Below are 15074 nucleotides of genomic sequence, written 5' to 3' on the forward strand. Positions count from 1 at the left end.
TCTGCCCCAATCTCTCAAATACTGCAAGATAAAGTGGTACCACCCCCGGGGGGGCAAGGAACCGGCTGAACTGTAATATTTATGTTCAAATTGACAGCAGTTTGAATTCTGGCAGCCGTTGGGGGTGCAGCGTGTGACGCAGGGGAAGGGGCTGACGTATTGGGGGGTATTTTAAGGAGCCAAGTGCACAGCAGAGAGTCAGTGAGAGTCGCAGAAATGACTATGGACAGGTGAGGACCCCCACTTTCTCTTTCTGACTCAATCTTTCTCTCTCTTTCTCTCTCTCTCTGCTCACTAAACCTTCTAGTACTTGTGCAAATCACTCATTCCTATACTCAATCACTCCCTCGGCCTGGGGAATTTACCTGCTAGTGATATTCATAGTATTTCCCCCCGCGTAGCTCTCAGGCTGCTGAATGTCTATATTAATATATATATATATTATGTGGCAAATCTATACCCAGCAGAGCTCACTCAGCTTATTCTGCCTCTGTGCTCGGTGCTTTATACAAATGTTACTGCAGGAAAAATCTATTTGCTCAGGGACGACGGGTTGCAGTTCCCTGACTCACCAGATGGTGCTGCTGGGCAGCTATTGCCATAGGGTTGCAATACAACAGCGCCACTATTTGATCATTTGTTGAACATCCAATCGGAGAGACAGTTTGGACAATATCCAAGTGCATAGTTAGTGTTTGCTAATTGCCTATGTCAAATGGGGAAGCCAACAACCTCACTGTGTAAGAGTCACATACAGCCTACCTGAGGCCTGCACTGTTTTTAAAGAAGCTATGCACCCCATGGGGTATATTTATCAAAGAGTACAGTTCGCTAGAGTGAAATTCCGCCTCTCTTCATTCGTTTCTATAGGATTTTTAAAGGCGTATTTATCAAAAGGTGAACTTTCACTTTCACCCATTGATAAATCCCATAGAAATGAATGGAGAGAGGCAGTATTTCACTCTAGCGAACTGTGTCGATCTCTAACTTCACTCTTTGATAAATATACCCCCATGTCTTTTAAAATGCCCCAAAAGCAGCTTCTCTAAATTAAAGTTCCTGTGTTCGTATGGATGAAAGTCAAAAAATATATCAACCTCGTCACTCATTAACTGAGTATTCGGGAATTGCTTTTTTTATTGATGCATCTGGTGCAGACTGTGAAAACAACTTTATTTGTGTAGTGAAAGGGGGTGATTGTGAGTGCCAGATGCTTCCATAGAGCCTGCTGTATATTGGGGGAAAGTGGCCACACAGTCAGTACCTTCTCATTATAACAACCTTTTTATTCCCTTACTAGATGTTCAGAGCAGGCTGTATTGATGCATCTGGCACAAACAATGAACATAGCACTTAATTTTATTGGGGGTGCCAGCTGCTTTAATAGATCCTGCTGTATATGGGGGAACTGGGCCATACAGTCAGTATCTTCTCATTATAACAACCTCATCATTGCATGTTCAGCTAGAACAGGCTGTATTGATGCATCTGGCACACGCCATGAACATAGCACCTCATTTTAATGGGGAGCGCCAGATGCTTGTATAGATCCTGCTATATATGGGGGGAAATGGTCATACAGTCAGTGCCTTCTCATTATAACAACCTCATCACTGCATGTTCAGCTAAAACAGGGTTTATTGATGCATCCGGCACACACCATGAACATAGCACTTCATTTTAATGGGGAGTGCCAGATGCTTCAATAGAGCCTGCTGTATATGGGGGAAATGGTCATACAGTCAGTACCTTCTCATTATAACCAACTCATCACTGCATGTTCAGCTAGAGTAGGCTGTATTGATGCATCTGGCACACACCATGAACATAGCACTTCATTTTATTGAGGGGTGCCAGCTGCTTAAATAGATCCTGCTGTATATGGGGAAACTGGGCCATACAATCAGTGCCTTTTCATTATAACAACCTCATCACTGCATGTTCAGCTAGAGTAGGCTGTATTGATGCATCAGGCACACACCATGAACATAGCACTTCATTATTGGGGAGTGCCAGATGCTTCCATTAATCCTGCTTGGTTTCATTCTTTTTTCCATGAGACAATATAAAACGTACCAAAATGAGTTGGAAATAAAGGGTCCAAAACAATTTGTTTGTAGTTGCATCGACGATATTCCCTATTGCATCACACCACGGGGCCATGATGTCTCTAGAAAGCAAAAGTAGGAGTGGCCATGGCGCTGGCGTGTAACCAGCTGCACCTATTAGTGTCTCCCAAAGGTTCCCAATCCCACGCCCTACAGCTGATTTGCAGAACTCTTTCACTTTAAACGCTAACATCTCTTCTGGTGCTTGAATGAGTCCACTGTATCTGCCCGTCCCTTTTATTTCATTCATTCTTCAATTGCTGCTGCCGTTTATCTCTGTGTTTCCCAGACCTGGTCTCAGCTAGAGTGATGCGAGGGGTCCATGCAATGACATGAATTAGAGGGTGCGCTGCTCATCGGCGTGTGTGTGAGATATAATGAGCAACAAGTGCTGAGGGACAGATATGAATGAGAAAGAAGCGTCACTCTCGTGGTTTCACAAATAACATTATTCTCAATAGCCAGCAAGTTTCGTTACTCCTATGATGGGTCCCCTGGGGGCCCGAGAGCCGTTGACTCTGTTTGTGAGTTTGATTGTAAATGGGAATCCTCTGCTCATTCATTTACTTTATAAGATGAAGTTAAACCTTAAAGGGACAGTACCAGCAAAAGTATATTTGATGGGGACCAGTGATTATGCCCGGCGCCTGGTTAGTGGGCAGATAGAGTGTCAGGCTGCTCCTATAAAGAGGAGAGGTTAGATATACAGTATAATGTGGAAATTCAGGGTTAATACCCAGAAGGACTGGGTGCACATGTTTTGTGCCCTGCTGTGGGACAATTAATAGGAAATTTACCCTGGAGGGGCAATCCATGGCAAGCAACGAGCATGTGCTGTAGCTTTAATCATCCAACTGCACAAAGAATAATTAATGTTAGGTCTCTATGGGTCTCTATATAAAACTGCCCATACGCCAGCTGTCTGGATCTCCCAGTCTGTGTGTGGGATTCTCATAAAAGCATTTGAACCCTGCACCAAATATATTTCAGCAACATCTGGTTGGCAGTGACCTCAATCAGCACATCTGCTCATGGAAAGGGGGCAGTTACCATTACGGATCCAATAATAACTGCAGAAAAGTGACAAGAAAGGCAAAAACCAAAATAAGATAAAAAATAAAATCAACTGCAAATACAGGGCTGTTTTCAGCTGCCCTCTGCTGGCAACTAAAGGAACTGCACAGGACTTATCACTATCATCCTTTATATACAGTATATATATATATATATATATATTTATATATAATTACAATTCATACACAGTATAAGCCAATAACCGCACTCATAGAACTTTCTCAATAGTGCAAAAACAAAAAAAAAATATTTCAACGTTTTGGCCCCTGCGGCCCCTTTCAGCCACAAGTAAGGGCCGAAACGCTGAAATTCTTTTTTTTCGATTTAGCACTATTGAGGCAACACTTATATTGTGGTTTATGCAATGCATTATGTCGCTCTCTAGTGGCCAACAGTATATGTGCATTGAATGATACTGGGATTTGCACAGTGAGGGGTCCAAATTGTAACTCATAGCGCCCCTGTCAGGCAGGCTACTGCAGGGTCCAGATGCGTTCTCTCTCTATGTTGGGTCGGGTTCAGTTCTGCCTTTGTCTCCCAGCTAGGGTTGTCACCTTTTCTGGAAAAAAATACCGGCCTTCCTATATATTTATCTATTTTTCCATATTAATAACATTGGGATCAGCCATCATTTTTACTGGCCAGGCCTGTAAAATACCGGCCAGGTGGCAACCCTACTCCCAGCAGGGGCACCAGACCAGACCCAGTAGCACAAATTAAAATAAATATTAAAAGTAAATAGAAACTATTGCTATTGCTACACCTCCCCTGGGCTGCAGATTTTAAATTAACTTCGGGAAGTTATAGAATGACCAATTCTAAGAAACCGTTCAGTTGCTCTGCATTATTTTTTTATTATTATTTATATCGTTTTTTCATTATTTCCCTTCTTCTGACTCTTATCATCTTTGAAATAGGGGTCACTGACCCCATCTAAAGAACAGATGCTCTGTTAGGCTGCAAATTTATTGTTACATTTTATCACTCAACTTTCTATTCAGGCCTTTCCTATTCATATTCCAGTCTCTCATTCAAAGCAGTACATGGTTGCTAGGGGAATTTCAAACGTAGCAACCAGATGGTTGAAATTACAAACTGGAGAGCTGCTGAATAAAAAGCCAAATAACTCAAAAACCACAAATAATGAAAACCAATTGCAAATTGTCTCAGAATATCCCTCTCTACATCATACTAACAATAAACCTAAAGGTGAACCACCCCTTTAAAGGGACAGTACAGTAGAGGAGTATTCTCTGGCATTAGGGATGCGGCCATATTGGATTGCTCAGCAGGTCCCTGTTTGTCTTCTCCCCACAGCCTATTGCTGAAGCGCAGCAAGTTCCTCTATCACTACAAGAACCTGCGCTGGGCCCGGGGCCGGCATGAGACCTACCTGTGCTACATAGTCAAGCGGAGATACAGCTCAGTCTCCTGCGCTCTGGACTTCGGGTACCTGCGGAACCGCATTGGCTGCCACGCTGAGATGCTCTTCCTGCGCTACCTGTCTGTCTGGGTGGGTCACGACCCCCACAGGGACTACCGGGTCACGTGGTTCAGCTCCTGGAGCCCCTGCTATGACTGTGCCAAGCGCACCCTCCAGTTCTTAAAGGGGCACCCCAACTTCAGCCTGCGCATCTTCAGCGCCAGGCTCTATTTCTGTGAAGAGCGCAACGCAGAGCCTGAGGGGCTGCGGAAACTGCAGAAAGCGGGGGTGCGACTGTCTGTCATGAGCTACAAGGGTAAGTGAGTTTTTTTGTGAATTTTTTGCATTCATCTTCTTCTGACTCTTTCCAGTTTTCAAATAAGGGTCACTGACCCCATCTAAAAAAACAAATGCTGTGTAAGGCTACACATTTATTGTTATTGCTACTTTTTATTACTCCTCTTTCTATTCAGGCCTCTCCTATTCATATTCCAGTCTCTTATTCAAATCAGTGCACGGTTGCTAGGGGAATGTGGACCATAGCAACCAGATGGCTGAAACTGCAAACTGGAGAGCTGCTGAATAAAAAGCTTAATAAGTCAAAAACCACAAATAATAAAAAATGAAACCCAATTGCAAATTGACTCAGAATATCCATCGCTACATCATAGTAACAGTTAATTTAAAGGTGAACAATCCCTTTAAACTACATGTCCAGGCATGCACGTTGGATGCAACCCTGTGCATAATAAAGCCAATATACAGTATAGTTGTGTTTAGCAGCTCTAAATAAGCACATATAATCAATATGTATCTCTCTCTCTCCCCTTGCCACCAAATAATATCTTATTCCCATTACAGATTATTTCTACTGCTGGAACACCTTTGTGGAGTCCCGGGAGAGGCGCTTCGAAGCCTGGGATGGATTACACGAGAACTCGGTCAGACTGGCGCGGAAGCTGACTCGCATCTTGCAGGTAATTCTTGCACGAGATTTATATGGCTTTATATGGGGGTAACTTGCTCTAATATACATTATAATGAGCACATGGAATCCTGGGAAGGAAAATAAGTGGGACCCTATTAGGATTTTGCTGTGAGGCAAAGGAACTTCTTGGAAATCGTTTCACTGCTTCTTCTTCCTTTTCCTTTGGGTATAATTCAGTGTAATTCAGTGTAATTCGGTATAATTCGGTATAATTCAGTTTAATAATTCAGTGTAATTCAGTGTAATTCAGTGTAATTCAGTGTAATTCTGTATAATTCGGTGTAATTCGGTGTAATTCTGTATAATTCAGTGTAATTCAGTGTAATTCGGTGTAATTCTGTATAATTCTGTATAATTCGGTGTAATTCAGTGTAATTCTGTATAATTCAGTGTAATTCAGTGTAATTCGGTGTAATTCTGTATAATTCTGTATAATTCAGTGTAATTCAGTATAATTCAGTATAATTCGGTATAATTCAGTGTAATTCAGTGTAATTCTGTATAATTCAGTGTAATTCAGTATAATTCAGTGTAATTCTGTATAATTCAGTGTAATTCAGTGTAATTCAGTATAATTCAGTGTAATTCAGTGTAATTCTGTATAATTCAGTGTAATTCAGTGTAATTCAGTATAATTCAGTGTAATTCAGTATAATTCAGTGTAATTCAGTACAATTCAGTGTAATTCAGTATAATTCGGTGTAATTCGGTATAATTCAGTGTAATTCGGTATAATTCAGTGTAATTCGGTATAATTCTGTATAATTCGGTGTAATTCAGTGTAATTCAGTATAATTCAGTATAATTTAGTGTAATTCAGTATAATTCAGTAACCCCCTCTTCTTTCTATTGCAGCCACCATACGACATGGAGGATCTACGGGAAGTGTTTGATCTCCTCGGGCTTTAAAGGTCCGAGTCCGACGGCCACTGCCATGAGATCCAATGAGAGTGTCCCCTTGGGGCAAAGTCTTCTCATTTACCCCAGGGTCCTTCTCTCTATTCCCAATTCTACTTGTACAGGTTCCCTAAATTGAGTCTGGTTCATAAACTTTCTTACGTCTTCCCCACTGTATATAATCACTTCCCTGCGGTCAGGCCACTTGCACACTTACATTTACAAACAATTTGTACAGCCACGTCCCCACTGAGCCTCCCCCCCAAACCTCCCGTCATTCATGTGAATGGAATCCAATGTTTGTTACAGACAGTTTTCAGCCTAGAAACACTAAAATGTGCATTTTGGCCCCAAAACTATCTGAAGCAGTGACAGGAGATTCCTTTTATATCAATGACTCTGGGGGTATCAGGTACAGAATGTGCCATACAATTACATATTTACGTATAGCTTTATTTCTATAGCACTGTCCAGCTGACAATACAGTAAATAGTACAGGGACCAGTTATCCAGAATGATCAGGACCTGGGGTATTCCAGATGTCCGTAATTTGGATCTCCATACCTTAGGTCTTCTGAAAAATTATTCCAAATGTAATCAAACCCAATAGGCTGGTTTTGCTTCCAATAAGGATTTATTATATCTTAGTTGGGATCAAGTACAAACTACTGTTTTATTATTACACAGAAAAAGGGAACAATTTTTTTTAAAATTTGAATTATTTGGATAAAAAGGAGTCTATGGGAGATGGCCTTTCTGTAATTTGGATCTTCATACCTTAAGTCTACTAGAAAATCACATAAACATTAAATAAACACAATAGGCTGGTTTTGTTTCCAATAAGGATTAATTATATCTTAGTTGGGATCAAGTACAAGTTACTGTTTTATTATTACACAGAAAAAGGAAATAGGTTTTAAAATGTTGAATTATTTGATTATAATGGAGTACCTTAATTCAGAGATTTCTGGTTAATGGGATTCCGGATGCGGATCCCATGGCTAGAAGGAGAATTAGTGCAATAAATAAAGGTGTTGTGTGCCAGGAGACATGGGGCGAAGGAGGTCTCTCCCCCAGTCAGGATATTAGAGACATTAGGGTATTAGAGACATTTGGGCATGTAAAGTACATTGGGGGCTGTAGGGCCACAGTACAAACCTTTTCTACAACCTTTGCCCTTTTTTTCACCTGAACTGATGGCTCCAGGAAGCACACGGCACGTTTCACCATAGAATGGAGAGCAAAGCCCCTCTCAGATGGAGTTGGGGAGTACTGCTTGTGAATTTACTAGAACATCACTCTATATAGTGACCTGATTTCATTGCATGTCTCCATTCAGAGCACTTTTACTGTTTTCCAAGCATTAACCCAACCCTGGAGTCTGTTCTTCTTGTTCTCCACCATTGTCCATCTCTCAGAACCCCAGAACCAGTTCCTCCCGGTGTGAGATACTTTAATGTTTATATAATCAGTGGGAATGAGTATTATCCTGAGCCCATGCAAACGTTTCATTGGCATCATTTCTCCATATACAACTGTACATATCCCCCCCCCTCAAGTGTTCTGTGGATTTGAATTTGTGAGTTTGGGAAAAGACTGATGTATTTTATACAGTATTTATATCACTGAGCTGTACAGTGAAATGTTGTTATTAAAAGACATTTACAAGTTCAAGGTATATTTTCATGATTATTGTGGATTCTTACATAACTGTATGGGACATTACAGGTATATATATATATATATATATATATATATATATATATATATATATATATATATATATATATATATATGTGTCATGTGTGTGTGTGTGCGCAGTCCCTCGTGTATTATAGGATGTATACTCTTAATAAAAATAATGCTTCTTACCTATACAGGGCTTGAATCCCCTTTGCTATATGAAAGATACTGGGATTTCACTGACAATAATTAAACACACACGTGTTGCAAACAGATAGAACTTTATACAACTTGAGAGATAAGGCAAAATACAATAACATTATCAATATCACCCCTGCCCTGGGAAACCCTTGTGATAAATCCAATCCCGGCACAGTCTTTACCAGGCACTGTCCCACACTCCACCCATGGTGGATAAAGACAGTCACAGTCCCTTTCCCCCAAGCTTTCCCCAGGTAGCACCAACTGCCCCAAATACCTCTCCTGATGGACAGAGGTAGTTGCTCCCACGTAGCCGGCACATAGACAACACCTGTCCTCACACAGGGGACACACACTGGAGCCTTCCAATATCCCTCACAGGCAGGACTCACTGGGTGCTCACACAGAGCTGCTATAAACATCCATATCATTTCAAATCTGCAGGCTGGGCTCCCAAGCTTTCCAAGCTGAGTATGCAAAGCCTCTTTGAAATCTTTTGAGTACAACAAAAGCCCTATTTACTGGCATCCATCCACAGGCAGCTCCTTTACTGTTCCTTGGCTGCCACAAGCTCTAGACTCTCCAAAGTCGAGCTACACAATGCTTTGGGCCCTGTACCTCAACTCCTCCAAGGGCTTCACCATCCCTTAGGCACTTTAAACTTATTCCACCCCATGAACTCCCTCCTCGAGTGAAAATGGAAAGATGCTTAACACATTGCGGCTCAGCTTTCTATCTCTTTATCTGTCTATCAACTGTCTGCCAATTATCTATATATTATCTATATATTTATGTATCTATCAATCATCATCATTATCTATCTATAATTAATGTAATCTGTATCTGTCTATCTAATACAATCTATCATCCATCTGTCTATCTATAATCAATGTAATCTGTATCTATCTTTTTATATATCTATTTACTTATCCTATCATCTATCAATTATCTATCTACCATTAGATAGATCTATCTATCTATCTACCTATATATCCATGTATCTGTCATCAAATCTATCTACCTATCCGTCATCTATCTGTCTATCTATAATCAATTGAATCTATCATTTATCTATCTAATCAATCTACCTATCTATCATCTATCCACCAATTATTTATCTACTTATCTATCTCTTTTTCTATCTAATTCATCTATTAATGATCTATCTACCAATTACCTATCTATCTATCTGTCTGTCTATTTATCTACTTATCTATCTCTTTATCTATCTACTAATCATATATATATATATATATATATATATATATATATATATATATATATATATATATATACTTTTCTAACTATTTATCTATCTACCAATCATCTATTTATCATCTATCTATCAATTAACTATCTATCTGTTTTCAATAAAGTTTTACATGTCGACATAAAGGATTTAGGCAGCTGCCATCTTTGCTTTGGCTATGGTCTGGCTGGAGTCTAGAAATATAAAACACTAAGTGGCATATTGTTGTTACTACTAATATTATTATTATTTTATCGTGTATGTAATATAACATTATATTTTACAAAAACAGTGTCTATTTTAAAATAACAACACTTGGTTCTGTATTGTTCTATTGCAGCTGGACACACTCAGGGGCTGTGTGTCATTTAGTGTTAGCCCTGAGCCGCTGCTCTTTCATGGCTAGTCTCAGAGAGGGGCCTTATGTGTTGGCACTGAAGTCTGTCTCAGAGAAGGCTCCTGTGAGCAGTCTCATGAGGAGTCTCACTATTGAGCAGCCTCACACTGAAACAAGGCACTTGTGTGCAATCTCAAAGCAAAAAGCAATTGTGCAGCTTCTCAGAGAAGTCTTTTGTGAGCAGTCTTATAGTAATCTCTTGTATGCAGTCTCAGCCAAGGCACTCGTGTGTGTGGTCTAAGTCAAGGCTCTTCTGAACAGTTTTTTTTATTACCCCCGAGAGAAGGCTCTTATGTACAATCTGGGAGTAGCAAGAATTAGAGAACAGTCTCAGAAAAGGTTTTGTTAGGGGAACCTAAGAGTAGGCTCTCATGAGGAATGCCAATAAGTTTTTTTGTGAAGTCTCATATAAGGTTTTTGTTAACCAAACCCAGAGAGAAGTTCTTTGTCTGCAAAGCAGCAGGTACTGATGTCTACGGACGAAATAAACACTGTACATTTCCCCCCAATGATCAGACTCATTGCCCAGACGTTGAGGTTTCACATCTGCTTCACCAATTTTTTGATTGAAGTCATGAGACATCAAAGACCATCACATGTTGCAAGCATCTGAGGGTACTCAGGTGTTTCTGGAGTGCGAGGGATACCAAATGTTGTTATGCTGGATTGGTCATTAGACTAGATTATGCCAAGGGACAGTAGCTTTAGGTCATCACACTTTGAGAGCCTGAAGAACAGTCCCCAGATAGTTCCTAAATCCTGCTGCTGAATACAAACTCTCATGGCCCTCAGATGATGCAGACAAATATTCTACCTCTAACTGGCCTTGAGACTTGGCCCCCTTAGCTCATAACAAGGTTTTTTGGGGTGAGTGCTTATGTTTCTATATATCTGTAGATATATAGAAACATTGGGGTAACAGTCACCCTGCTATAGTTCCAGGGGTACCCAGGGCACAAATAAGCACTCACCCCAAATCTCCCCCTAACTGACCTTCAGACTGGGCCCCCCTTAGCTCATAACAAGGTTACAGATATATAGAAACATTGGGGTACCAGTCACCCTGCTATAGTTCCAGGGGTACCCAGGGCACAAATAAGCACTCACCCCAAATCTCCCCCTAACTGGCCTTCAGGCTGGGCCCCCTTAGATCATAACAAGGTTTTAAAGAACAAGCCATAAAATTGAAGGAAAGATTAAGACAGAGAGGATATTCTGGGAAATTAATTAAAAAAGCATACCATCGGGTCTTATATCCAGACCGCACTGAATTGCTAAAAACAAAAGAAAATGCTGCAGACAAGGAAACAGTTAGATTTATAACTACATACAATACAGATAGCACATATACAAGAGATATTATAGATAAACACTGGGCAATCTTATTAGAGGATGAAACCCTATGCCAGATATTGAACGACAGAGTAGCAGTATGTAACAAAAAGAGTCCAAACCTGAATGACATGCTAAGCAGAAGCCATTTTGGAGGACCTTAATTTGGAAAAAATTATTAAGGGTGTTTCCCATGTGGGGATTGCAATGTGTGCGAAAAAATTATTCAGAAAGTAACATTTGAAGATAGATTTAATCAAAAACATATAAACTGCAGATCCAAAGGAATAATATATTGCCTAGAATACGTCGGTATGACCATGCAAATGGCAAATTGAGAATACAACAACATTGCAGTACAATTAGGAATGCAGGTAACATCAAAAAGACCGAAAAAATCTCTCTACAATAGCAAGTCACATTAAGGAGGTACATAATATGGACCCTACAGGCTTAAATTTTGGGCTGTGGAGTGACCTAGAACGAGAATTACTCAAACGCAAAAGCCATTGGATTTTCAAATTAAACACAGTCTCTCCAGTAGGTATCAATGAAAATAATGTATTCACTGCTTTCATTCAATAACATAGCAAGAAATCAAGATACAAAAACAGGAATAATGACTCAGGCCGATATATCATAAATCTAAAAAACTTTAAATCAAAATTAAAAATCTCAATAAAGAGACTGCACCTGATAATAAAAAGATCAAAATAAATAAGAATATTAGGACTGAGCAATCTTAATTAATCTACAGCAGTATTAATATATTAATCCATAATTAATATGTGGTAAAATAATAAGCAATAAATAAATGCATACACAAATTAATCCAGGGTGATAAAATTCATAAGAAATGAATAAAAAGGAAAACCAGCATATAAAAATAGATGGGACACAGGAGGATGTTATAAAGTAAATACCCCCGGGGAAGAAAAGTGACCATTCCTTAGACAATGTGCCACCTAGTTGATCAGGCGACACATCATCCACTGACACATGGGAAGCCAAAATGTGGTTCTCATGGTAATCGTTGGTTAGAAAAGGGGAGATAGAGGAGAGGGCGTGTTCTCACCCCTCTCAAGTAATATGACGCATCCGTTCAGGCAGAGGGAGTCGCAGGCAATGATGGGGAATTAATTGGATTGTAGTATAATAAGGGGCAGATTTATCAAGGGTCGAATTTCGAACTAGTAGAAAAAACTTTGAAATTCCACCATCGAATAGAATCGTCTGACATTCGAATTCGAAGTCGGAGGATTTTATACATCGTACAATCGTATTCCGATCGTAGTATGATTGTACGATAGTACTCCGATCGTACTTCGAAACGAACGATTTGAACGATTTTATCGTATGATCGTACAATTTTCCCAAAAAATCCTTCGACTTAAAAAAAACTTAGCAAAACACACAGGAGGTCCCAGATAAAGATACCAGTGAATTGATAAAAGTGAGAACATAATTGAGTAAGAAAATAGAACTTGATCCAAGGGAAATCGGTTGAATTTATACAAGGTGATTTTTAAAGGCATGTGGAGTTGATGAACTTCTTTTAATAATAAATAAACTACCAATTGGTAATTATATCCTGTGGCTGGTTAGAGGTGAAAGTAGGAGTTGCACGGTGGTTCTGGTATACTCAAGAAGGTTACAGATATATATAACTCATAACACCCACCAATTAGGGTTGCCACCTTTGCTGATGGCTAAACCAGAAAATGGGGGACATGCATAGGGTTGCCATCTTTTCTGGAAAAAAAATACTGGCCTTCCTATATATTTATATTTTTTCCCTATTAATAACATTGGGATCAACCATCATTTTTACCGGCCAGGCCAGTAAAATAGTGGCCATGTGGCAACCCTAGGCGGTCAGATAATTTTGGGGGTGGGGCAGTGATGTAGGAACAGACATGATGACATCAGAGGTGGACACAATGATGTTGGTGAAGTTCTGACACCGGAGCAAGGCTATTGCATCACTTATATGAAACTGGCTGGATTTCTATCCAGTTTTCGCAATGTTTTAATGTGTTGATGCCCAGTTCAAAACCACACAGGTGGCAACCCTATATTCTGCTTGATGAGTAAGCCTTTAATTACAGGTATGAGATCTATTATACAGAAATCAGTTATCCAGAAAGCTCTTAAATACAGCAATTCTTGTTTAGAAATAAACATTTGCTCCACAATGCACCTATATATATCCCGAAGTCTTACTTTAAACGTATTAACCAGATCATGGTCCCCTTCCTCTGGAACAATAAAGCCCCCAGACTTGCCTTGACTAAACTGTGTGCCCCGTGTGATGAGGGTGGCCTGGCCCTCCCTAACTTTCACCTATATTACCTGGCCTCGCAAATTTATTACCTCCACTGGTGCCTTAACCCTGACCCTTATAACCCCAACTCGCAGTTGCAGGCCCTCCTTGTGGCCTCGTGGGAGGGTCTTCGCAATTTCCCATACCGGTCCCTTAAAGACTACAACTCTCTACCAACTACGTTAACCACCCCTCATAAAGCTTGGATGTTAGCCCTCAAGGTGTTGGGTTGTGAGCCTCCAATACTGTCCCCCCACTTGCCCCTGTGGGGAAACTCCCACCTACCTCACCTCAGAACCCTGCCAGACTCTGTTTTCTGGCCACTCCACGGAATTAAGTGCCTAAAGGACCTCCTTGACCCGCAAACGTTCCCCACATTCCCTGCTCTTCAATGCAAGACCCACCCCACGCCTATTCTGCTATTCCAATATCTCCAGTTACGGCATGCCTTTCACTCCCAGTTTCGCTCCCTTACCCCCCAGCAAACCTCCCCGACTATAGAAGATATTCTCCGGGACCCTAGCCCCTCCAAATTGGTGTCCAGACTCTACCACCGACTTCTCCTATCTGGTCCCAAACCATTCCGAACTGTCCAAGACTGGTGGACTACTAAAATTGTTGGTCTTACTCAGGATGATTGGGAGGAGGCAATAGACAATGTATACGCTGGTCTTATCTCTCTCAAGGATAAGCTGGTACAGTATAAAATTCTACACCATGTATATATAACCCCTATCCGCCTTAAACAAATGGGCCGAGTCCCTCTTGACAACTGTCCCAGGTGCCAGCAACCGGGTGCGGAATTTTTCCATTTAATATGGGAGTGCCAACACATCTTCGAATTCTGGACTAGAGTGGTACACTACTTAGCGGATAACCTAGAGTTTCCGAGGGTCATCTCCCCTACTGTTTGCCTACTAGGGGTCTTGGAGGAATTGGTCCCAGCCAAATACCCTAGACTTGCCTTCCGCATCCTCCTCTTCTACGCACGGAAGACGATAGCAATGCACTGGATGGGCAACCTCCCACCCTCTCTTAGTGCCTGGATACGCCTGGTTAATAGTGTGATACCTCTATATAAACTTACGTATGAATCTAGGGGTGCCCTAACGAAATTTGACAGCTTTTGGGGCCCATGGGCTGACGTGGATCCAGACCCCCCGGATTGAGCCGTCTCAGAGCATCCCTTCTTAGCAGTGGTGATAGAGGGTTCCCTAGCCCTGGCCTGTCAGGGAAGGCCTTAATCATTGTGTTGTAATTATCTTACATCTCTTTTTTAGAAGTACTACCTACCTGTTATGCATAGAGTCCCATTTGGTTTTCTACTTCTGCTATGTACCTTCCTTGTGTCAGTTTGCTCAACAGTTTGTACTGTGTGTCTGTATGTTGTGTTCAAAAG

At 40.8% G+C, this 15074-nt stretch overlaps 1 protein-coding gene across 1 annotated transcript; it reads left to right on the forward strand.

Annotated features, from left to right (window-relative positions):
• Nucleotides 1-216: 216 nt before the first annotated feature.
• On the forward strand, nt 217-7114 carry aicda.S (activation-induced cytidine deaminase S homeolog). Its single transcript, XM_018227078.2, has 4 exons — nt 217-230; nt 4500-4921; nt 5467-5582; nt 6449-7114. Exons 1-4 carry the CDS (start codon nt 217-219, stop codon nt 6500-6502), a joined length of 606 nt encoding a protein of 201 aa, XP_018082567.1. The 3' UTR covers nt 6503-7114.
• Nucleotides 7115-15074: the final 7960 nt, after the last annotated feature.

The sequence above is a fragment of the Xenopus laevis genome, chromosome 7S (assembly GCF_017654675.1).
Source record: "Xenopus laevis strain J_2021 chromosome 7S, Xenopus_laevis_v10.1, whole genome shotgun sequence".
Classification (NCBI taxonomy): domain Eukaryota; kingdom Metazoa; phylum Chordata; class Amphibia; order Anura; family Pipidae; genus Xenopus; species Xenopus laevis.